The sequence below is a fragment of the Oncorhynchus mykiss genome, chromosome 20, assembly GCF_013265735.2.
Source record: "Oncorhynchus mykiss isolate Arlee chromosome 20, USDA_OmykA_1.1, whole genome shotgun sequence".
Lineage (NCBI taxonomy): Eukaryota > Metazoa > Chordata > Actinopteri > Salmoniformes > Salmonidae > Oncorhynchus > Oncorhynchus mykiss.
Genome location: NC_048584.1, coordinates 36,768,084 through 36,792,769, shown reverse-complemented (window position 1 = coordinate 36,792,769; position 24,686 = coordinate 36,768,084). Strand labels below are relative to the sequence as shown.

Here is a 24,686-nt window from a genome sequence, read left to right as displayed (position 1 = left end):
TACAGTAGCTTAAGGTTTATAGCAGGTTTCTATTTCACTCAGAGGGACAACACTGTTCACACATAGCCCTGATCACATCACAGCAGAGATAGTCCTGATTACATCACAGCAGAGATAGTCCTGATTACATCACAGCAGAGATAGTCCTGATTACATCACAGCAGAGATAGCCCTGATCACATCACAGCAGAGATAGTCCTGATTACATCACAGCAGAGATAGTCCTGATTACATCACAGCAGAGATAGTCCTGATCACATCACAGCAGAGATAGCCCTGATCACATCACAGCAGAGATAGTCCTGATCACATCACAGCAGAGATAGCCCTGATCACATCACAGCAGAGATAGTCCTGATTACATCACAGCAGAGATAGTCCTGATCACATCACAGCAGAGATAGCCCTGATCACATCACAGCAGAGATAGTCCTGATCACATCACAGCAGAGATAGTCCTGATTACATCACAGCAGAGATAGTCCTGATTACATCACAGCAGAGATAGTCCTGATCACATCACAGCAGAGATAGCCCTGATCACATCACAGCAGAGATAGTCCTGATCACATCACAGCAGAGATAGTCCTGATTACATCACAGCAGAGATAGTCCTGATTACATCACAGCAGAGATAGTCCTGATTACATCACAGCAGAGATAGCCCTGATCACATCACAGCAGAGATAGTCCTGATCACATCACAGCAGAGATAGTCCTGATCACATCACAGCAGAGATAGTCCTGATCACATCACAGCAGAGATAGCCCTGATCACATCACAGCAGAGATAGTCCTGATTACATCACAGCAGAGATAGTCCTGATTACATCACAGCAGAGATAGCCCTGATCACATCACAGCAGAGATAGTCCTGATCACATCACAGCAGAGATAGTCCTGATCACATCACAGCAGAGATAGTCCTGATCACATCACAGCAGAGATAGCCCTGATCACATCACAGCAGAGATAGTCCTGATCACATCACAGCAGAGATAGTCCTGATTACATCACAGCAGAGATAGTCCTGATTACATCACAGCAGAGATAGTCCTGATCACATCACAGCAGAGATAGCCCTGATCACATCACAGCAGAGATAGTCCTGATCACATCACAGCAGAGATAGTCCTGATTACATCACAGCAGAGATAGTCCTGATTACATCACAGCAGAGATAGTCCTGATTACATCACAGCAGAGATAGTCCTGATTACATCACAGCAGAGATAGTCCTGATTACATCACAGCAGAGATAGTCCTGATCACATCACAGCAGAGATAGCCCTGATCACATCACAGCAGAGATAGTCCTGATCACATCACAGCAGAGATAGTCCTGATTACATCACAGCAGAGATAGTCCTGATCACATCACAGCAGAGATAGTCCTGATCACATCACAGCAGAGATAGTCCTGATCACATCACAGCAGAGATAGCCCTGATCACATCACAGCAGAGATAGTCCTGATTACATCACAGCAGAGATAGTCCTGATTACATCACAGCAGAGATAGCCCTGATCACATCACAGCAGAGATAGCCCTGATCACATCACAGCAGAGATAGTCCTGATCACATCACAGCAGAGATAGCCCTGATCACATCACAGCAGAGATAGTCCTGATTACATCACAGCAGAGATAGCCCTGATCACATCACAGCAGAGATAGTCCTGATCACATCACAGCAGAGATAGTCCTGATCACATCACAGCAGAGATAGTCCTGATCACATCACAGCAGAGATAGCCCTGATCACATCACAGCAGAGATAGTCCTGATCACATCACAGCAGAGATAGTCCTGATTACATCACAGCAGAGATAGTCCTGATTACATCACAGCAGAGATAGTCCTGATCACATCACAGCAGAGATAGCCCTGATCACATCACAGCAGAGATAGTCCTGATCACATCACAGCAGAGATAGTCCTGATTACATCACAGCAGAGATAGTCCTGATTACATCACAGCAGAGATAGTCCTGATTACATCACAGCAGAGATAGTCCTGATCACATCACAGCAGAGATAGCCCTGATCACATCACAGCAGAGATAGTCCTGATCACATCACAGCAGAGATAGTCCTGATTACATCACAGCAGAGATAGTCCTGATTACATCACAGCAGAGATAGTCCTGATCACATCACAGCAGAGATAGCCCTGATCACATCACAGCAGAGATAGTCCTGATCACATCACAGCAGAGATAGTCTTGATTACATCACAGCAGAGATAGTCCTGATTACATCACAGCAGAGATAGTCCTGATTACATCACAGCAGAGATAGTCCTGATCACATCACAGCAGAGATAGTCCTGATTACATCACAGCAGAGATAGTCCTGATTACATCACAGCAGAGATAGTCCTGATTACATCACAGCAACCTTGAGAGAACCTTTGGAGTGCAGCGGGTCATCATTATGGGCACAGTGTGCTTTCTATACTATAGGTTTGTCCCCCAAATGACACCCTATTCCCTATATAGTTCACTACTTGTCTCCAGGGCCCATAGGAGTAGTGCACTATGTAGGGAATAGGGTGTCATTTGGGGGACAAACCTATAGTATAGAAAGCACACTGTGTCCATAATGATGACCCACTGCACACCAACTCCCTTCTCTCATTCTTTACGTCACTCCAAACCTCCCCTGGGAAGCAGGGTTGACACTGCACATACTGTGTGTGTGTGTGTGTGTGTGTGAGACAGAGATTGTGTGTGAGCGCACTCGCATATGTGTGCATATATAGCTATGTGTGACTATTGTGTTTGTGTGTGTGTGTGTGTGTGTGTGTGTGTGTGTGTGTGTGTGTGTGTGAGTGAGTGCACAGAGGAGAATGAAGCAGCAATTAGGCGTCTGTCTGAGAGAGTATGAAGAGCTGACACACACACGCACATAAAAGAGACTAGCGGATGACACAGATGGAAATGGAATGCCGTGGATCAGATGAGAGAGAGAGAGAGAGAGAGAGAGAGAGAGAGAGAGAGAGAGAGAGAGAGAGAGAGAGAGAGAGAGAGAGAGAGAGAGAGAGAGAGAGAGAGAGAGAGAGAGAGAGAGAGGAGAGAGAGAGAGAGAGAGAGAGAGAGAGAGAGAGAGAGAGAGAGAGAGAGAGAGAGAGAGAGAGAGAGAGAGAGAGAGGGAGAGAGAGAGAGAGACAGACAGACAGACAGACAGACAGACAGACAGACAGACAGACAGACAGACAGACAGACAGACAGACAGAGATCAGACCTATGCTCCTCCTGCCCACCCCATGCCCCCCCACTCCTGCAAAGAGGGTCTCAACATGGAAGTCACACATGCACACAAACAGGCCCAACCCCCAGTCTTACACTAGCCCAAGCCAATGGCATGTACCAGATGCTCAGCAGGCACTGAACTAACAACATTGGACACTTTATGGAACACAAAGCCTTCACTATCTCATCCTGGAATATTCAAGTCCCGAGGTCATGCCTTTGGACTAAAGAGCAGGAACCTGGACTTCACCAAAGAAATTGAAAATACAGACATTATCATCCTACAAGAAACATGGTATAAAGGAGACAGACCCACTGGTTGCCCTCTAGGTTACAGAGAGCTGGTAGTCCCATCCACCAAACTACCAGGTGTGAAACAGGGAAGGGACACAGGGGGTGTGCTAATTTGGTATCGAGCAGACCTAACTCTCTCTATTAAACTAATCAAAACAGGAACATTTTACATTTGCTAGAAATTCAAAAGGAAATGATCTTAACAGAGAAAAATGTCCTCTTGTGTGCTACCTATATCCCCCCACTACAATCCCCATACTTTAATGAAGACAGCTTCTCCATCCTGGAGGGGGAAATCAATCATTTCCAGGCCCAGGGACAAGTACTAGTCTGGAGTGACCTAAATGCCAGAACTGGACACGAACCTGACACCCTCAGCACACAGATGGACAAACCTGCCTGGAGGTGACAGCATTCCCTCCCCAATATGCCCCCCTAGGCACAACTATGACAACATAACCAACAAAAACGGGTAACAACTCCTGCAGCTCTGTCGCACGCTGGGTATGTACATAGTCAATGGTAGGCTTCGAGGGGACTCCTATGGTAGGTACACCTATAGCTCATCTCTTTGCAGTAGTACTGGAGACTACTTTATCACTGACCTCAACCCAGAGTCTCTCAGAGCGTTCACAGTCAGCCCACTGACACCCCTATCAGACCACAGCAAAATCACAGTCTACTTGAACAGAGAAATACTCAATCATGAGGCATCAAAGCCAAAGAAACTGAGTAATATTAAGAAATGCTATTAGGTAAATACAAATTCAATCCCTTTTAGACAACTTCCTGGACAAAACTTTTCACTGTAATAGTGAAGGTCTAAAATTGGCAGTAGAAAACCTAAACAGTATATTTGACCTCTCAGCTTCCCTATCAAATATAAAAATGTCAAACAGAAAACAGAAGAAAATGAACAACAATGACAAATGATTTGATGAAGAATGCAAAAACCTAAGAACATAGACTAAAAACTAAAAACATAGAGACCCCAAAAACCTGAGCCTATGCCTTCACAAACAGCAAAAACATACATGACCAAATACAAATCTTAGAATCAACTTTTAAAGACTACCAGAACCCACTGGATTCTCCAATTACATTGAATGAACTGCAGGACAACATACAAACACTCCAACCCAAAAATACCTGTGGTGTTGATGGTATCCTAAATGAAATGATAAAATATTCAGACCAAAAATTCAAATTGGCTGTACTTAAACTCTTTAACATCATTCTTAGCTCTGGCATCTTCCCCAATATTTGGAACCAAGGACTGATCACCGCAATCCAGAGAGAGAGAGAGAGAGAGAGAGAGAGATAGATAGAGAGAGAGAGAGGAGAGAGAGAGAGAGAGAGAGAGAGAGAGAGAGAGAGAGAGAGAGAGAGAGAGAGAGAGAGAGAGAGAGAGAGAGAGAGATAGAGAGAGAGGAGAGAGAGAGAGAGAGAGAGAGAGAGAGACAGAGAGAGAGAGAGAGAGAGAGAGAGAGAGAGAGAGAGAGAGATAGAGAGAGAGAGAGACAGAGAGAGAGAGAGAGAGACAGAGAGAGAGAGAGAGAGAGAGAGAGAGAGAGAGAGAGAGAGAGAGAGAGACTGGAGAACTGGGAATAATAAGAGGATATTCCTGGATGCATCTGTCATTTGCCAATTACTTTTAATGTGAAATTGCTTTAATCATTTTCACATCACAAGGTAAATGTCATGGGGTTTAATCATTCAAATGATTTTTACTGAACTTCCATTTTCCTCCTGTCAAGAAATTTCCCTTCGTTCCACTTAATTAAATGGTTGATTGCCAATGATTTGTGCAGATTGAGGAAATCAGAGGAGATATAGTGCACCATATTGGCTATAAGGTGAAGATGAGGTACACGTCCCAAATGACACACTATTCCCTATAAAGTGCACTACTTTTGACCAGGGCTGATTTAGTCAGTAAAGTTGGGGGTGATGACAAATCCAGTGATTGAATAAGATGCACATCAACACAATACTAACAAGGTGTTTACAGTACTGACCCAGTCTTCAACACAATACTAACATGTTTAGAGACCCAGTCTTCAACACAATATTAACATGTTTAGAGACCCGGTCTTCAACACAATACTAACATGTTTAGAGTACTGACCCAGTCTTCAACACAATACTAACATGTTTAGAGACCCAGTCTTCAACACAATATTAACATGTTTAGAGACCCGGTCTTCAACACAATACTAACATGTTTAGAGTACTGACCCGGTCTTCAACACAATACTAACATGTTTAGAGTTCTGACCCAGTCTTCAACACAATACTAACATGTTTAGAGACCCAGTCTTCAACACAATACTAACATGTTTAGAGACCCGGTCTTCAACACAATACTAACATGTTTAGAGACCCAGTCTTCAACACAATACTAACATGTTTAGAGACCCAGTCTTCAACACAATACTAACATGTTTAGAGACCCAGTCTTCAACACAATACTAACATGTTTAGAGACACGGTCTTCAACACAATACTAACATGTTTAGAGTACTGACCCGGTCTTCAACACAATACTAACATGTTTAGAGTACTGACCCGGTCTTCAACACGATACCACAGTAAGGGAATATTATACCCTATCGTCAAACGGTCTAAACAAACTGTACAATGAGATGGAGTAACGTCACCTTTTCTGCACTAACCCAGTTTAGCCACACACACACACACACACACACACACACACACACACACACACACACACACACACACACACACACACACACACACACACACACACGCCACAGATACATGCACAAACAAAGACTGAGAGACAGACATTTGAGAGGGAGTGTGTGTGGGCGGGGACGTCTGAATGTGACTCTGTATGTCCCCGCCCACACACCCTCCCTCTCAGTCAGTCATGACTGTCCCCGCCCACACACCCTCCCTCTCAGTCAGTCATGACTGTCCCCGCCCACACACCCTCCCTCTCAGTCAGTCATGACTGTCCCCGCCCACACACCCTCCCTCTCAGTCAGTCATGACTGTCCCCGCCCACACACCCTCCCTCTCAGTCAGTCATGACTGTCCCCACCCACACACCCTCCCTCTCAGTCAGTCATGACTGTCCCCGCCCACACACCCTGCCTCTCAGTCAGTCATGACTGTCCCCGCCCACACACCCTCCCTCTCAGTCAGTCATGACTGTCCCCGCCCACACACCCTCCCACTCAGTCAGTCATGATTGACCCCGCCCACACACCCTCCCTCTCAGTCAGTCATGACTGTCCCCGCCCACACACCCTCCCTCTCAGTCAGTCATGATTGACCCCGCCCACACACCCTCCCTCTCAGTCAGTCATGATTGACCCCGCCCACACACCCTCCCTCTCATTCAGTCATGATTGACCCCGCCCACACACCCTCCCTCTCAGTCAGTCATGACTGTCCCCGCCCACACACCCTCCCTCTCAGTCAGTCATGATTGACCCCGCCCGCACACCCTCCCTCTCAGTCAGTCATGATTGGTATTTTTCCCGTCACTCTTTCTCGCTACACTTTAATAACACAAACGCACACGCGCGAACCTGCACACACACACACACACACACACACACACACACACACACACACACACACACACACACACACACACACACACGCACACACACACACACACACACGCACATACACACACACAAACGCACACAAACGCACACACACGCACACATTGGTTCTTCACAGAGCAAACACCAGATGGGTTTACTTTCATGCTTTCAACTTTCTGACACGAGAGAGAAGGCTGGGCAGTTATGGAGTTCCTTAACGTTAGACAAACAAGCTATTTAACAGCTAGTACTCTTAGCTAGTTAGACTTTATTACATCAATAAAATGACTCCAATTGGATTATTAGCACAGTTGTTTTGGCTCGAGATAAATATATTTACTGAAAAATGGACATAAACGATATGAAAAATACGCTTTGTAACAATTTTCTTTTGATGAATGTGACAAATATGACTCATGCACTTTGTATTACAAATAGTAAAAAATATATATATATATTTCACAGCATAATGATTTAATAGAGTGTCTCATAAAGTGGCAGACTTGAAAGCAACAGTAAAGTGGCTTTATGAAGCAAATGCCTTAAACAAGTTAGATACAGCTTCCATCTGAGATATATAGTCACATTCAACTGTCTGTATTCCAGTGTGCCCTCACCCAGTAAACATATACTACATATACTACATATACTACATATACTACATATACTACATATACTACATATACTACATATACTACATATACTACATATACTACATATACTACTAAGACAAGTGGTCTCATAGACGAAACATAGTAAAACATATATTTTTAATTATTTTACCTTTATTTAACTAGGCAAGAACAAATGATTATTTTCAAGAAATTTACTTTTCCAAACAACTACGGGAAAGGGGCATCTTAAAAGACCAGCCATATTTTTATTTTACCTTTATTTAACTAGGCAAGTCAGTTAAGAACAAATTCGTATTTTCAAAGACGGCCTAGTGGGTTAACTGCCTGTTCAGGGGCAGAATGACAGATTTGTACCTTGTCAGCTCGGGGATTTGAACTTGTAACCTTTTGGTTACAAGTCCACCGCTCAAACCACTAGGCTACCCTGCCGCCCCAGGAAATGGAAATCCGTCACACTGAGAAATGGTGCCGTTGGACGGGTTGGCGTATAACATGAAAGTCTAGCAATCCAAAAGGTGGCAAGTTCGAATCTCATCACGGCCAATTTGTGACCGACCGCCTCGATTCAGCCTTAGGAAGCAAAATTTGAAATGGTGATTTTTACATTGGATAAAGTAGAGAATCAGAGTTATACATTGGTATATCATACACTGCAGTTGAGGAACAATGGGGAAAGTAATTCTGCTTTGACAGTTGATAAACTTTTAACTCCCCTTTTGAGAACGTGGACGCTTCATGGCAGAATGGAACCATTTAACTCTGTTTTGTTTGTAGCTACATTTTGTTGTGTCAAGTCACTTCGGTTCACACTGACCGTGCCGTGTACAGGAAAACGACTTACTACTTTTTAGTTACTTTGCAACTACTTAGCTTGTTAGCAAACCCTTTACCTAACCTTATACCTAACCTTAACCTTATACCTAACCTTAACCCTTTACCTAACCTTAACCCTTTACCTAACCTTAACCTTATACCTAACCTTAACCCTTTACCTAACCTTAACCCTTTACCTAACCTTAACCCTTTACCTAACCTTAACCCTAACCCTAACCTTAACCCTTTACCTAACCTTAACCCTTTACCTAACCTTAACCCTTTACCTAACCTTTACCCTTTACCTAACCTTAACCCTTTACCTAACCTTAAACCTTTACCTAACCCTAACCTTAACCCTTTACCTAACCTTAACCCTTTACCTAACCTTAACCCTTTACCTAACCTTTACCCTTTACCTAACCCTAACCTTAACCCTTTACCTAACCCTAACCTTAACCCTTTACCTAACCTTAACCTTAACCCTTTACCTAACCTTAACCCTTTACCTAACCTTAACCCTTTACCTAACCTTAACCCTTTACCTAACCTTAACCCTTTCAGCTAACCATTCACCTAACCCTAACTCTTTAACCTCCTAAACGTAACCCTAACTCCTAGCCTAGCTAACGTTAGTTAGCAAGCTAGTTGACAAGGTAAAAATCTGTTGTTCTGCCCCTGAACAAGGCAGTTCACCCACTGTTCCTGGGCCGTCATTGTAAATACGAATTTGTTCTTAACTGACCTGCCTAGTTAAATAAAGGTTAAATTAAAAAAAATAAAAAATACATTTTGCAATATTCGTAACATATTGTACGTTTTGAAAATTCATAACATATAATACGAAATGGATGACGGACAACCACAAATGAAACATATCATATTAAATGGAGTACAGAATAATATGAAATGCTCTGAGACCAGGTTGAGATAAACTATACCTGTAATACATATTAACACACATCTCCCTACCTGTGTATAGTCTAGTATATGTTGGTGTCTCTGTTTGGCCGTGGCGACCTCCGTGTCCGTGATGGCCTCTCGCAGGGCCTGCTGGGTAATAAGTGCATCCAGGTCCAAGACAGACGACATGCGACAGTACAGACTCATGCACTTCTCCTTGTACGCACTGAAATGGGCTGGAGAGAGAAATAAATACATAGGAATATACACGGAACTAAAACTAATACTATAAACTATTAACTGAGCTGAAATCAAAGGGAAAGGAAAGGGGGGATACCTAGTCAGTTGAACAACAGAAAGGGGGATACCTAGTCAGTTGTACAACAGAAAGGGGGATACCTAGTCAGTTGTACAACAGAAAGGGGGATACCTAGTCAGTTGTACAACAGAAAGGGGGATACCTAGTCAGTTGTACAACAGAAAGGGGGATACCTAGTCAGTTGTACAACAGAAAGGGGGATACCTAGTCAGTTGTACAACAGAAAGGGGGATACCTAGTCAGTTGTACAACAGAAAGGGAAAGGGGGGTACCTAGTCAGTTGTACAACAGAAAGGGGGATACCTAGTCAGTTGTACAACAGAAAGGGGGATACCTAGTCAGTTGTACAACAGAAAGGGGGATACCTAGTCAGTTGTACAACAGAAAGGGGGATACCTAGTCAGTTGTACAACAGAAAGGGGGATACCTAGTCAGTTGAACAACAGAAAGGGGTATACCTAGTCAGTTGTACAACAGAAAGGGGGATACCTAGTCAGTTGTACAACAGAAAGGGGTATACCTAGTCAGTTGTACAACAGAAAGGGGGATACCTAGTCAGTTGTACAACAGAAAGGGAAAGGGGGGTACCTAGTCAGTTGTACAACAGAAAGGGGGATACCTAGTCAGTTGTACAACAGAAAGGGGGATACCTAGTCAGTTGTACAACAGAAAGGGGGATACCTAGTCAGTTGTACAACAGAAAGGGGTATACCTAGTCAGTTGTACAACAGAAAGGGGGATACCTAGTCAGTTGTACAACAGAAAGGGGGATACCTAGTCAGTTGTACAACAGAAAGGGGGATACCTAGTCAGTTGTACAACAGAAAGGGGTATACCTAGTCAGTTGTACAACAGAAAGGGGGATACCTAGTCAGTTGTACAACAGAAAGGGGGATACCTAGTCAGTTGTACAACAGAAAGGGGGATACCTAGTCAGTTGTACAACAGAAAGGGAAAGGGGGGTACCTAGTCAGTTGTACAACAGAAAGCGGGATACCTAGTCAGTTGTACAACAGAAAGGGGGGATACCTAGTCAGTTGTACAACAGAAAGGGGGATACCTAGTCAGTTGTACAACAGAAAGGGGGATACCTAGTCAGTTGTACAACAGAAAGGGGTATACCTAGTCAGTTGTACAACAGAAAGGGGGATACCTAGTCAGTTGTACAACAGAAAGGGGGGATACCTAGTCAGTTGTACAACAGAAAGGGAAAGGGGGGTACCTAGTCAGTTGTACAACAGAAAGGGGGATACCTAGTCAGTTGAACAACAGAAAGGGGGATACCTAGTCAGTTGTACAACAGAAAGGGGGATACCTAGTCAGTTCTACAACAGAAAGGGGGGATACCTAGTCAGTTGTACAACAGAAAGGGGGATACCTAGTCAGTTGTACAACAGAAAGGGGGATACCTAGTCAGTTGTACAACAGAAAGGGGGATACCTAGTCAGTTATACAACAGAAAGGGAAAGGGGGGTACCTAGTCAGTTGTACAACAGAAAGGGGGGATACCTAGTCAGTTATACAACAGAAAGGGGGATACCTAATCAGTTGTACAACAGAAAGGGGGATACCTAGTCAGTTGTACAACAGAAAGGGGGATACCTAGTCAGTTGTACAACAGAAAGGGGGGATACCTAGTCAGTTGTACAACAGAAAGGGGGATACCTAGTCAGTTGTACAACAGAAAGGGGGATACCTAGTCAGTTGTACAACAGAAAGGGGTATACCTAGTCAGTTGTACAACAGAAAGGGGGATACCTAGTCAGTTGTACAACAGAAAGGGGGGATACCTAGTCAGTTGTACAACAGAAAGGGGGATACCTAGTCAGTTGTACAACAGAAAGGGGGATACCTAGTCAGTTGAACAACAGAAAGGGGGATACCTAGTCAGTTGTACAACAGAAAGGGGGATACCTAGTCAGTTGTACAACAGAAAGGGGGATACCTAGTCAGTTGTACAACAGAAAGTGGGATACCTAGTCAGTTATACAACAGAAAGGGAAAGGGGGGTACCTAATCAGTTGTACAACAGAAAGGGGGATACCTAATCAGTTGTACAACAGAAAGGGGGATACCTAGTCAGTTGTACAACAGAAAGGGGGGATACTAGTCAGTTGTACAACAGAAATGGGGGATACTAGTCAGTTGTACAACAGAAAGGGAAAGGGGGGTACCTAGTCAGTTGTACAACAGAAAGGGGGGATACCTAGTCAGTTGTACAACAGAAAGGGGGGATACCTAGTCAGTTGTACAACAGAAAGGGGGGATACTAGTCAGTTGTACAACAGAAAGGGAAAGGGGGGTACCTAGTCAGTTGTACAACAGAAAGGGGGGATACTAGTCAGTTGTACAACAGAAAGGGAAAGGGGGGATACCTAGTCAGTTGTACAACAGAAAGGGGGGATACTAGTCAGTTGTACAACAGAAAGGGAAAGGGGGGATACTAGTCAGTTGTACAACAGAAAGGGAAAGGGGGGATACTAGTCAGTTGTACAACAGAAAGGGGGGATACCTAGTCAGTTGAACAACAGAATGCAATCAACTGAAATGTGTCTTCCGCATTTAACCCAACCCCTCTGAATCAGAGAGGTACAGGGAGATGCCATAATCAACATCCACGTCTTCGGCGCCCAGGGAACACCGCCTAGATCCCAGAAATGTTGCATATGTACAAAAAGCTTATTTTTGTCAAATTGTTGTACACTGATTTGTTTACCTCCCTGTTAGTGAGCCTTTCTCCTTTGCCAAGATAATCCATCCACCTGACAGGTGTGGCATATCAAGAAGCTGATTAAACAGCATGATCATTACACAGGGACAGTAAAAAGGCCACTCTAAATTGTGCAGTTTTGTCACTACAATGCCACAGATGTGAGGGAGTGTGCAATTGACATGCTGACTGCAGGAATGTCCACCAGAGCTGTTGCCAGAGAATTGGATATTCATTTCTCTACCATAAGTCTCCTCCAATGTAATTTTGGAGAATTTGGCAGTACGTCAAACCCGGCCTCACAACCGCAGACCACGTGTAACCACGGCAGCCCAGGCCCTCCACATCCGTCTTCTTCACCTGCAGGAATGTCTGCGACCAGCCATCCGGACAGCTGATGAACCTGAGGAGTATTTCTGTCTGTAATAAAGCCCTGTAATGGGGAAAAACTCATTCTGATTGGCTGGGCCTGGCTCCCCAGTGGGTGGGCCTGGATCCCCAGTGGCTGGGTCTGGCACCCCAGTGGGTGGGCCTGGATCCCCAGTGGGTGGGCCTGGATCCCCAGTGGGTGGGCCTGGCACCCCAGTGGCTGGGCCTGGCACCCCAGTGGGTGGGCCTGGCTCCCCAGTGGCTGGGTCTGGCACCCCAGTGGGTGGGCCTGGATCCCCAGTGGGTGGGCCTGGATCCCCAGTGGGTGGGCCTGGATCCCCAGTGGGTGGGCCTGGCACCCCAGTGGCTGGGCCTGGCACCCCAGTGGGGGGGCCTGGCTCCCCAGTGGCTGGGCCTGGATCCCCAGTGGCTGGGTCTGGCACCCCAGTGGGTGGGCCTGGATCCCCAGTGGGTGGGCCTGGATCCCCAGTGGGTGGGCCTGGATCCCCAGTGGGTGGGCCTGGCACCCCAGTGGCTGGGCCTGGCACCCCAGTGGGGGGGCCTGGCTCCCCAGTGGCTGGGCCTGGATCCCCAGTGGCTGGGTCTGGCACCCCAGTGGGTGGGCCTGGATCCCCAGTGGGTGGGCCTGGATCCCCAGTGGGTGGGCCTGGATCCCCAGTGGGTGGGCCTGGCACCCCAGTGGCTGGGCCTGGCACCCCAGTGGGTGGGCCTGGATCCCCAGTGGGTGGGCCTGGATCCCCAGTGGGTAGGCCTGGATCCCCAGTGGGTGGGCCTGGATCCCCAGTGGGTAGGCCTGGATCCCCAGTGGGTAGGCCTGGATCCCCAGTGGGTGGGCCTGGATCCACAGTGGGTAGGCCTGGATCCCCAGTGGTTGGGCCTGGATCCCCAGTGGGTAGGCCTGGATCCCCAGTGGGTGGGCCTATGCCCTCCCAGGTCCACCCATGGCTGCGCCCCTGACTAGTCATGTGAAATCTATAGATAAGGGCCTAATATTTCAATTGATTGATTTACTTATATCAACTGTAACGCAGTAAAAGCATTGAAATTGTTGCATGTTGAATTTATATTTTTGTTCAGTTTATATCAGAATGTCATGTTAACACTATATAACAAGACGTATAGGCTTCTCCTCCTCCGCAGAAGTGGACTGGAGCGATTGCTATGATTGTGTTACTAAATTCTTATTCTGTTTTTTTATGCTGCATTTTTAAACACATTTGCAAGAGACAGCGGTCTCAATGGGACCCTGAATCAATAAAGGTTTAATAAAATACATAAATATTATCAGAATATTATTTGAATATTATCAGTGTATAACAAGACAGTACTACTACTGTAGGGGGGTCAGAGGTCAGATCAGCATGGCACTGTGGTACGCATGGCACTATGGAGCTCTCAGACAGAATGACTTAAAGTGTCCCTAGGGAATAGGGAGGAACAGAGAGGAATCTGGGGAATCTACAAAAACTGAACTAACAGAGAGAGAGGAACAGAGAGAGAGAGAGAGAGATAGAGATAGAGAGAGAGACAGAAAGACATAGAGACACACAGAGAGAGAGAGACATATAGAGAGGAACAAAGGCTAACAAAGAGAGAGATAGAGAGAGAGAGAGAGAGAGAGAGAGAGAGAGAGAGAGAGAGAGAGAGAGAGAGAGAGAGATAGAGACAGAAAGACACAGAGACACAGAGAGAGAGAGACATATAGAGAGGAACAAAGGCTAACAAAGAGAGAGAGAGAGCGAGAGATAGAAAGAGAGCGAGAGAGAGAGAGAGAGCGAAAGACAGAGAGAGAGAGAGAGGTATTTGAAATATACACAGGGATAGACAAAGGAGAGATAGAGAGAGAAAGAGAGCAAGAGACAGAGAGAGAGAGAGAGGTATTTGAAATATACACAGGGATAGACAAGGGAGAGAGAGAGAGAGAGAGAGAGAGAGAGACAGAGAGAGAGAGAGAGGTATTTGAAATATACACAGGGATAGACAAGGGAGAGATGGGTGAAAATCCATGTTTCAACAAGACGAGGTAGTTAACAGAAAGCAGTGGTCAGTGTAGACATACCCAGCTCAAACATTTGGAGAGGGAGGTTGAGGAAGCCGGAGTGTGGTGTGTAGGGGTTGGTCTGTCCGGGAGCGGTACACACATCGTCAGCCGCCGGCAGCAGCAGCAGGAAGGAAACATTATGACCCAACTCCAACACCTCGTGAGTGTAGATACGGAAGTGCTTGGCCTGCAATCAGACATGACCACACAGAGTGGGAATAAGAACAGGACCACACAGAGTGAGAATAAGAACAGGACCACACAGAGTGAGAATAAGAACAGGACCACACAGAGTGGGAATAAGAACAGGACCACACACAGTGGGAATAAGAACAGAACCACACAGTGAGAATAAGAACAGAACCACACAGTGAGAATAAGAACAGAACCACACAGAGTGAGAATAAGAACAGGACCACACAGAGTGAGAATAAGAACAGGACCACACAGAGTGAGAATAAGAACAGGACCACACAGAGTGAGAATAAGAACAGGACCACACAGAGTGAGAATAAGAACAGGACCACACAGAGTGAGAATAAGAACAGGACCACACACAGTCAGAATAAGAACAGAACCACACAGTGAGAATAAGAACAGGACCACACAGTGAGAATAAGAACAGGACCACACAGAGTGAGAATAAGAACAGAACCACACAGTGAGAATAAGAACAGGACCACACACAGAGTCAGAATAAGAACAGAACCACACAGACTGAGAATAAGAACAGAACCACACAGAGTGAGAATAAGAACAGGACCACACAGAGTGAGAATAAGAACAGAACCACATAGAGTGAGAATAAGAACAGAACCACACAGTGAGAATAAGAACAGGACCACCACACACAGAGTCAGAATAAGAACAGAACCACACAGAGCGAGAATAAGAACAGAACCACACAGAGTGAGAATAAGAACAGGACCACACAGAGTGAGAATAAGAACAGAACCACACAGAGTGAGAATAAGAACAGGACCACACAGTCAGAATAAGAACAGGACCACACAAAGTGAGAATAAGAACAGGACCACACAGAGTGAGAATAAGAACAGGACCACACAGAGTGAGAATAAGAACAGGACCACACAGAGTGAGAATAAGAACAGGACCAAACAGAGTGAGAATAAGAACAGGACCACACAGAGTCAGAATAAGAACAGGACAACAAACAGTCAGAATAAGAACAGGACAGCAGCTACTCTTCCTGTGGTTAATTATAGATCCCCATTAGTTCCTGTCAAGGCAGCAGCTACTCTTCCTGGGGTTTATTATGGATCCCCATTCGTTCCTGTCAAGGCAGCAGCTACTCTCCCAAAATTAAGACAGTAATACAATTTAATTTTATTTTATTTTCTTAGTTTTTATTGTAGGAACACAAAGAAAGTACAAATAAAGTCAAATAGAAGAACAACAAAAAAAGATCTGGCAGTTACAGTGCTCTTCATACCTTCATCATCATCATGTTAGTTACATTGACGTCTTTGAATTAGACCTTTTCCAAGTACGAAACCCATTTTCCCCAGTATTCTTGACCTCTCTCCTGTTGAGTTCTTAAAGCAAAGGTCATACGCTCCATGTGGTGTATGTCTTCAACAATGTCTATCCATCGTGTCACTGTGGGAGGGTCTTTTTGTAGCCATTTCCCAGTGATAGGCTTTTTACTGGCTGCCAGTAGGACCTTCAACAGGTACTTTTCTCTATCGTGTAAGTTATCAGGTATTTCACCCATGTACAAAGAAATTATTGTTTGTTCTATGTCAAATCCCATTATTTTTCCAATGTTAGATCTTATTTCTCCCCACTAAAGTCCAAAAGATATGAGAGTGATACGCCCTCAATAGACCACATTCTCTCCAACAAGGGTGTAGTGAGCCAGTCTGTTTTGATTTCAGTTTAGGTGTTGTGAAGAAACGTCTAACATTCTTCCAACAGAATTCTCTCCATGACCTTGAGTTGGTGGAGCTTTGTTGAGTCTCTAATATGTTCAACCATGTTTCATCAGTTATTTCAATGTTAAGTTCCTCCTCACATTTATTTTTAATATAGTTTGTAGAATGTTTCTTTGAGGATTGAATACCCATGTAGAGATTTGAAATAGTTTTGTCACTCCCCAAGTTGTATGCGTTGGTGAATACTTGGATTAATTGTGGAGGTGCTCGAAGGTCAGTCACTTTTATCTCCCTTAAGAAATAGTGTCGTACTTGTAGGTATCTGTAAAAATCTTGTTTATCCAAGCCATGTTTTTTACTTAGGTCCTGGAAGTTATCTAGGTTCCCATTCCTTATAATTGTACTGAATGATGTGATGCCTTTCTGTGTCCATTGTTTAAATCTGCTGTCCTGAGTTGCAGGGATGAAGCTGGGGTCGTATGCGGGCCAACTCAGCAGTTTGATCTCTCTGTCTAAATTATTTTGCTGAACTACCTTAAACCATGTCTTCAGAGAGAAATGAATCCACTGATTTTGTCTATTGTATATTTATTTTACCATGTCCTTATTTCCCAGTACTGACTGTATGGGTATCTCTGTCAAAGTAGTGTCCATGTCTTTCCATTTGGATTCGTATTCTGAATTGCACCAACACACCAGAGTTCTCAATTGGGCTGACACATAATAATCTTTTAGGTTTGGTAAGGCCATACCCCCACAGTTTTTTGGTAACTGTAATGTTGTATATCTAGTTCTTGGTCTCTTACTGTTCCAGATAAACCTTGATATCCGTTTATCCCATTCCCTCAACTGTTTAGGCGGGATTTCTATGGGCAGTGATTGGAACAAATACAGTAACCTTGGCAGGATGTTCATTTTGATTGTTTCAATTCTACTACTAAGATCTAAGGGAAGTGAATTCCACCTGTCTAGGTCATCATATATTTTCTTGTTAATGTGATCGTAATTCATGCAATAAAGTTTGGGTGTATCTTTTTGTAAATTTACTCCCAGATATTTAATGGATAAAGAGGTCCAGGTGAAGTTATACCTACTCTTCAGCTCTTCCTGTGGGGTATAATTATATACTAGGGCTTGGGTCTTGTGTACGTTAAGCACATACCCTGAATATGTTCCAAATGTTTGTAAAACGTCCATCAATCTAGATACACTTGAGCCTGGGTCTTTAAGGAATAACAGAACGTCATCAGCCTACATGCATATCTTATGTTCACTGCCTCTTATTGTTCTTCCCTCTAAAGTTGGGTCCTGTCTTATTGACTCTGCTAATGGTTCGAGGTACAAGGAGAAGAGAGTGGGTGAAAGATTACAGCCTTGTCTTACCCCTCGCTCTAATTTTATCGTTCGTGTCAAATGTCCATTTATCTTTATTCTAGCGGTCGGACATGAATACAGTGTTTTGATGCACTGTATCACTTCTTTGTTGAAACCAAATCTTCCCAAAACTTCAGAATAGGTAATCCCAACCCACTGAATCAAATGCTTTTTCTGCATCTAGGCTGATTAATGTTGCACTTGTCTTATTCTGAGTAATGTGGTCCATGACATGTAGTGTTCTCCTTATATTGTCCTGTGTCTGTCTATTTTGTATGAAACCAGTTTGATCTCCGTCAATCAATTCTGGGATTATGTCTTCCATTCTTTTGGCTATTATTGATGCATATAGTTTATAATCTGTGGTAAGAATTGTGATAGGTCTATATGAACTGCATTCTTTCTTATCTTTACCCTCTTTTGGGATTACTGATATGATGGCCTCTCTCCATGGCGGTGGGAGACCCCCCCTCCCTCAGAGTCCAGTTAAAACAGGCCTTGAGTAGAGGCGCTAATTGTTCTCTGAAGGTCTTGAACCATTCTGAAGGGAAGCCATCAGTGCCTGGAGACTTGTTGGCTTTTTGCTGAGATATTGCTTTATTAATTTCTTCGGTGGTCATTTCTAAAGTTAGTCTATCATTTTGCTCTGTCCCAATTGAGGGGAGATCAAGTGAGTTCAAAAAGTGCTCTATTGTCTGTGCATCTGCCTTCCCTGGTTGTTTGTACAGATTTGTGTAATATGATTCAAATGCATTCTGTATTTCATCTAATTTTCATGTGATCTTTTTTGTTTTGGGGTCTTTTATTTTGAAAATGGTTTTCTGTGCTTGTTGTTTCCTGAGTCTCCATGCTAGTAATGTGGTTTCCTTTGAGCCTGCTTCATAATATTGTTGTTTCAGGAACCTAAGCTTTTTCTCTACTTCTTCTCTATAAATCTGGTCAATTTCCTGTTTTACCTTTTGAATGTCTCGTAATATAAGAGGGTCTTTGTATTGACTATGAGATCATTCTAAATTTCTTAGGGTTTCCTGTAATTACAGCAGTTTCTGTGCTTTAATCTTTTTCTTGAGAGATGATGTGGCTATGATCTTCCCTCTAATAACCGCCTTAGCTGCATCCCACAATATAGCAGGAGATACTTCCCCATTATCATTATTCTCCAGATAGATGTTCAATTCAGTCTTCATTGATTCTTTGAACGCTGGATCATTCAGCATGCTTGTATTAAGTCTCCATATAGTATTTCTTGGTTTGCTATCAAGGTGTAGAGTTAGGTAAACTCCATTATGATCTGATAAATCGCTCTGCCCGATCCTACAAATCCTTAAACGTGTGTCGCTCTGCCCGATCCTACAATCCTTAAGCCTGTGTCGCTCTGCCCGATCCCCCACAAAGTTGGGCATAGAGTTGTTTTCTGCGCCCTCTACTACGTTATAAAGTCTAATGTTGTTTCGACGTGAGAAACCTTCGAGTTCTGTCACTTTTGCCTGTAGTGCGTGTTGGCTTTTCAGTGACTGTTCAAGTATTTCCTTGACTGCGGAGGTCCATATGTCCGTTTCCCCAATGCGCTGTTCTGTGTCCCCCATTCTTGTAGATATGCTGTGAAGTTCTAATTTGTTTTCTTCCAGTTTCTGGTTAATGTCCTTCTTGAACTCATTTAGTTATTTTCTTACATCTTCTTGAAGTTCCTCTCGTAAGCCTGTGAGCACCTCGCGCAAATCCTCCTTCATCACCTCACGAAACGAGGGTTATTTTGCTGCTGCTATCTTATTTGCGCTAGCATTAGCCATTTCGGGTTCATCGACGATTATATCTTCTGCTGTCTTGTTACGGGCTGTTGTTGTAGCTCCGCGACCTTTTCCTATTTTCCCCTTCTCCATTTTGCGTAAGTTATTATAATGCTCAGAGTACATACTTGAATTTAGGGGGGGGAATACCCAACCGATGTGCAGTACGAAAAACTAGGCAGCCATTTCCTGAGTTGCGTCACCAGAAGACGGACAGTTATATAATTTTCATAACAGTACAACACATTCACAACACATTCACAACACATTTCACAATACATTCACAACACATTTCACAACACATTCACAACACATTCACAACACATTTCACAACACATTTCACAATACATTCACAACACATTTCACAACACATTTCACAACACATTCACAATACATTCACAACACATTTCACAATACATTCACAACACATTTCACAACACATTCACAACACATTTCACAACACATTTCACAATACATTTCACAACACATTCACAACACATTTCACAACACAGTTCACAATACATTTCACAACACATTTCACAACACATTTTACAACACATTCACAACACATTTCACAACACATTCACAACACATTTCACAACACATTTTGGTATGACTCAGCAAGGCAACATTTCAGCTTTTCAATATGTGTCCTGGTAGATATTCACCTTGTTTTTCTATTTTCTTTTTATCTCTAAAGTAATGGAACATTCTGGAAGTGAAAAATGTTAAAGACATTCTGCACGTCCAGTTTTTTGGGGGAAAATAAATATGTTCAGTTGTTTAGGAACGTCAGAAGCAGAGAGCTGAGGCAAGCTATGTGTGGTGCACTACTTGTGACCAGGGCCCACAGAGCTCTTGTCCAAAGTAGTGCTCTTTATCGGGAAATGGGTGCTATTTTGGGACACAGCCAGTGAGACACTCAGGGAGATAGATGGCTTTAAAACGGGGAGCTTGGGGAAAAGCAGCTGATTTGTGTTGTTAACAACTCTGAGCAAAGAGCAGAGTGTTCAGCGGTACAGAGAAGATAAAATAGAAAAAACTAATCATCAACTATTCATTGACGCGAAACTCCGGACCATCAACCATCCAATATGGCTCCGGTCAGCGCCAGGCTTTTACCTGTCTGCGCCTGAGCTACTGGCACCAGAAAATGGAATCATATCACACCTATTCTAGCTTCTCTACACTGGCTACCAGTCACTTTTAGAACAGATTTAAAACGTGTATTAATCACGTTTAAGGCTTGTTTTAGCCTCGTCCTATATCTCTGATCTTTCATCGCCCTACGAGTCAGGACACGGCCTGAGATCCTCTGGCAGGTCAACGCTAACCGTTCCAAAGTCTAGGTTGAAAGTGAAAGGAGACCAGGCGTTTTTCATTAGATCAGGCTTGCAGATACAGGGCCTCTTTTTAAATCCCTGCTGAAAACACATTTTTAAAAAGAGGCTTTTAATGTATGACTTCACTGCAGGCAGCCTAGCGGTTGGAGCGTTGGTCTAGTAACCGAGGCGACAAGGTGAAAGATCTGTCCTCCTGTCTATGTTTCTTTCCTTTATTTTATAATGCAAACACTTTGTAACTTGTATTGTAAAGCACTATACCAATTCAGTTATTATGACTACTGTAGAGACATATTGTGTGTGTGTGTGTGTGTGTGTGTGTGTGTGTGTGTGTGTGTGTGTGTGTGTGTGTGTGTGTGTGTGTGTGTGTGTACCTGGTGCAGAGGTAGGTTGATGAGTTTCAGCAGGGCCTTGAGGGCAGTCTGTAGCTCGTAGTAGAGCAATGGTGTGTTACTGTCTGTCGTTTGATCCACTCCCTCCATTCTCTCCTTCTCTCCATCCTCTATGTTTGACAGCCTCTGCAGCCAGTCCCACTCCTCCCTGAGAGAGAGACAGAGAGAGAGACAGAGAGAGATAGAGAGAGAGAGAGAGACAGAGACAGAGACAGAGACAGAGAGACAGAGAGAGAGAGGGACAGAGAGAGAGAGAGAGAGAGAGACAGAGAGAGACAGAGAGAGAGAGAGACAGAGACAGAGACAGAGACAGAGAGAGAGAGAGAGAGAGAGAGAGAGAGAGAGAGAAAAAGAGAAAGAGGGGAGTTTGAGAGAGAAAGCGAGTGAGAAGAAAAACACTTCATGTTAGCAGGAATAAGATGACAGTCTCTTAGTTGTTGTGATGGTTCAGTGTCTCGGCTCAACGGCACCCAACCAGCAGCAGACTAGTGACATCAGCGTAATGGCCTTAGACTCTGAAGACCGATGCTGCTGGTACCACGCACCAATAGTCTGTGTCACTATGTCTCCATCAGTCGCTGTGTGTGTGTGTGTGTGTGTGTGTGTGTGTGTGTGTGTGTGTGTGTGTGTGTGTGTGTGTGTGTGTGTGTGTGTGTGTGTGTGTGTGTGTGTGTGTGTGTGTGTGTGTGTGTGCGTGTGTGTGTGTGTGTGTTTGGAACGTTGTTTGCTCCTGGGAATGTCTCTGTGTGTGGGCTCTGCCTCGGACCCCTGTTGTGCTATGTGGTCCGATCTGTGGAAATACTTAGTAAATTACCTCTTCCCTGGACGGGTGTGTGTGTGTGGGGGGGGGGGGGGGGGGGGGGGGCACTCTTCTTTGCCAGAATCCGTGACTGTATGTCTGCCTGTCTATATCCCTCTTTACCTGCAACCTAGAGCATGTGTGTGAATGTGTATGTATGCGCGCGTCTGTGTGTGTGAATGTGTAACTGGCCCAGTACCTTATAATACTCCCTGTGTCCAGCCAACCACTGAGGTCACCTCTTACACCTCAGACCAATGTCAACAAACAACTTATTTACACACACACACACACACACACACACACACACACACACACACACACACACACACACACACACACACACACACACACACACACACACACCTCTGTTTCACCTGTAGAGAGAAACTCAACATATCTCTATCTCACCTCTATCCTCTCATACTGTTCTCACCTCTCTCCTCATCCCTGTCTCTATCCTTTCTCTATCATGAAATCAATAACTTGCTAACATCAGAGAACATTCCTATATTAGCCATTTCTGAGACTCACTTAGATAATTAATTTGATGATATAAGCAGTAGCAATACAAGTATATAACATCTACAGAAGAGATTGAAATACTTATGGGGGAGGTATTGCTGTATACTGTATATTCAGAGACATATCACTGTAATGCTTAGAGAAGATCTTATGTCAAGTGTTATTGAAGTGTTTTGGTTGCAGGTTCACCTGACACACCTAAATCCTTTTCTTTTGGGGTGTTGCTATAGGCCACCAAGTGCTAACAGTCAGTATGTAAATACTACGTGTGAAATGTTTGATAGTGTATATGATGTAAATTGAGAGGACTACTTTCTTGGGGACCTGAATATTGACTGGCTTTCATCAAGCTGTCCGCTCAAGAGAAAGCTTCTCACTGTAACCAGTGCCTGTAACCTGGTTCAGGTTATTAATCAACCTACCAGTGTGTTTACAAACATTACAGGAACAAGATCATCCACATGTATTGATCTCCTGTTAACTAATACTGTAGAACTTTGTTCTAAAGTTGTATATGTGCCCATTGGATGCAGTGATCACAATATAGTGGCTATATCCAGGACAGCTGGGCCTAAAATAGTGTATAAAATAGTGCAACATACAAATTATTTTGCTGTAACTCTTATGTGGATGTTCTTAAACTTTTTCGTTGGTCTGATGTGATTAATGAGGGGCATCCAGACGCTGCACTTGATGAATTTGTGAAATTGCTTCTTCTAGTTATAGATAAACATGCACATGTAAAGAAGACTGTTAGAACTGTTAAGGCTAATAAGTCTGGCTGCACATCTGGCTGGCTGACTTACTGCAAATTGAGAAATTATGTGACCAAACTCAACAAAAAATAATCAACTTTATTATGAAGCCAAGATCAATGATGTGAAGAATGACGAAAAAAAAACTTGTAAAAAAACATAATGAAAGAAAAGCAGTGCAATTATTGCATTTTGTAAAGTTAGTGTGGGAGATCAATAATGACAAACCTCCTGGCATTGACAACTTAGATGGAAAGCTACTGAGGACAGTAGCTGACTCTATAGCCACTCCTATCTGACATATTTTTAACATGAGCCTAGAGGAAAGTCTTTGTTCTCAGGCCTGGAGGGAAGCCAAAGTAATCCACTACCCAAGAGTGGTAAAGCTTTACTGTCTTACTGCAAATGGAGAAATGATGTGACTAAACCAAAAGAAGAAGAAACTGTATTATGAAAACAAGATCAATGATTTAAAGATGGATGGAAAAACACTTTGGTCTTTAAATGAAATTATCGTCAGAAATTCAACTCCATCTTTCATCGAATCAGACGGCTTATTCATCACAAAACCAGTTGATGTTGGCAATTATTTTAATGATTACTTCATTGTCAAAGTTGGCAAACGTAGGCAGGAAATGCCCAACAACGAACAGTGAGACTGATCCAGTGAAGAATTACATTACTGCACAATATTTTGTATCAAGTCTGTTAATGTCTTGAAAAGCCCATTGTTTGCATAGTCAACGTAAACACAGCTCTCACACACACACTTACCCCACCAGACATGCCACCAGGGGTCATTTCACCGTCCCCAAAAAAACTAATTCAAGAAAGCGTATAGTATTATATAGAGCCATTATTGTATGGAACTCCCT

The 24,686-nt window shown here is 43.7% G+C and overlaps 1 protein-coding gene across 1 annotated transcript in view; it reads right to left on the bottom strand.

Moving 5' to 3' along the window:
* The window catches only part of LOC110499541 (ankyrin repeat and fibronectin type-III domain-containing protein 1-like), a 113,685-nt gene that overhangs the window by 16,690 nt on the left and 72,309 nt on the right, over positions 1 to 24,686 (bottom strand). Inside the window, exons 14-16 of the mRNA XM_036956296.1 lie at positions 21,715 to 21,880; positions 14,960 to 15,128; positions 9,551 to 9,717 (exon numbers count right to left, since the gene is read on the bottom strand). Of these exons, the coding sequence (XP_036812191.1) occupies positions 9,551 to 9,717; positions 14,960 to 15,128; positions 21,715 to 21,880 (502 nt within the window). The remainder of the gene's footprint in view (positions 1 to 9,550; positions 9,718 to 14,959; positions 15,129 to 21,714; positions 21,881 to 24,686) is intronic.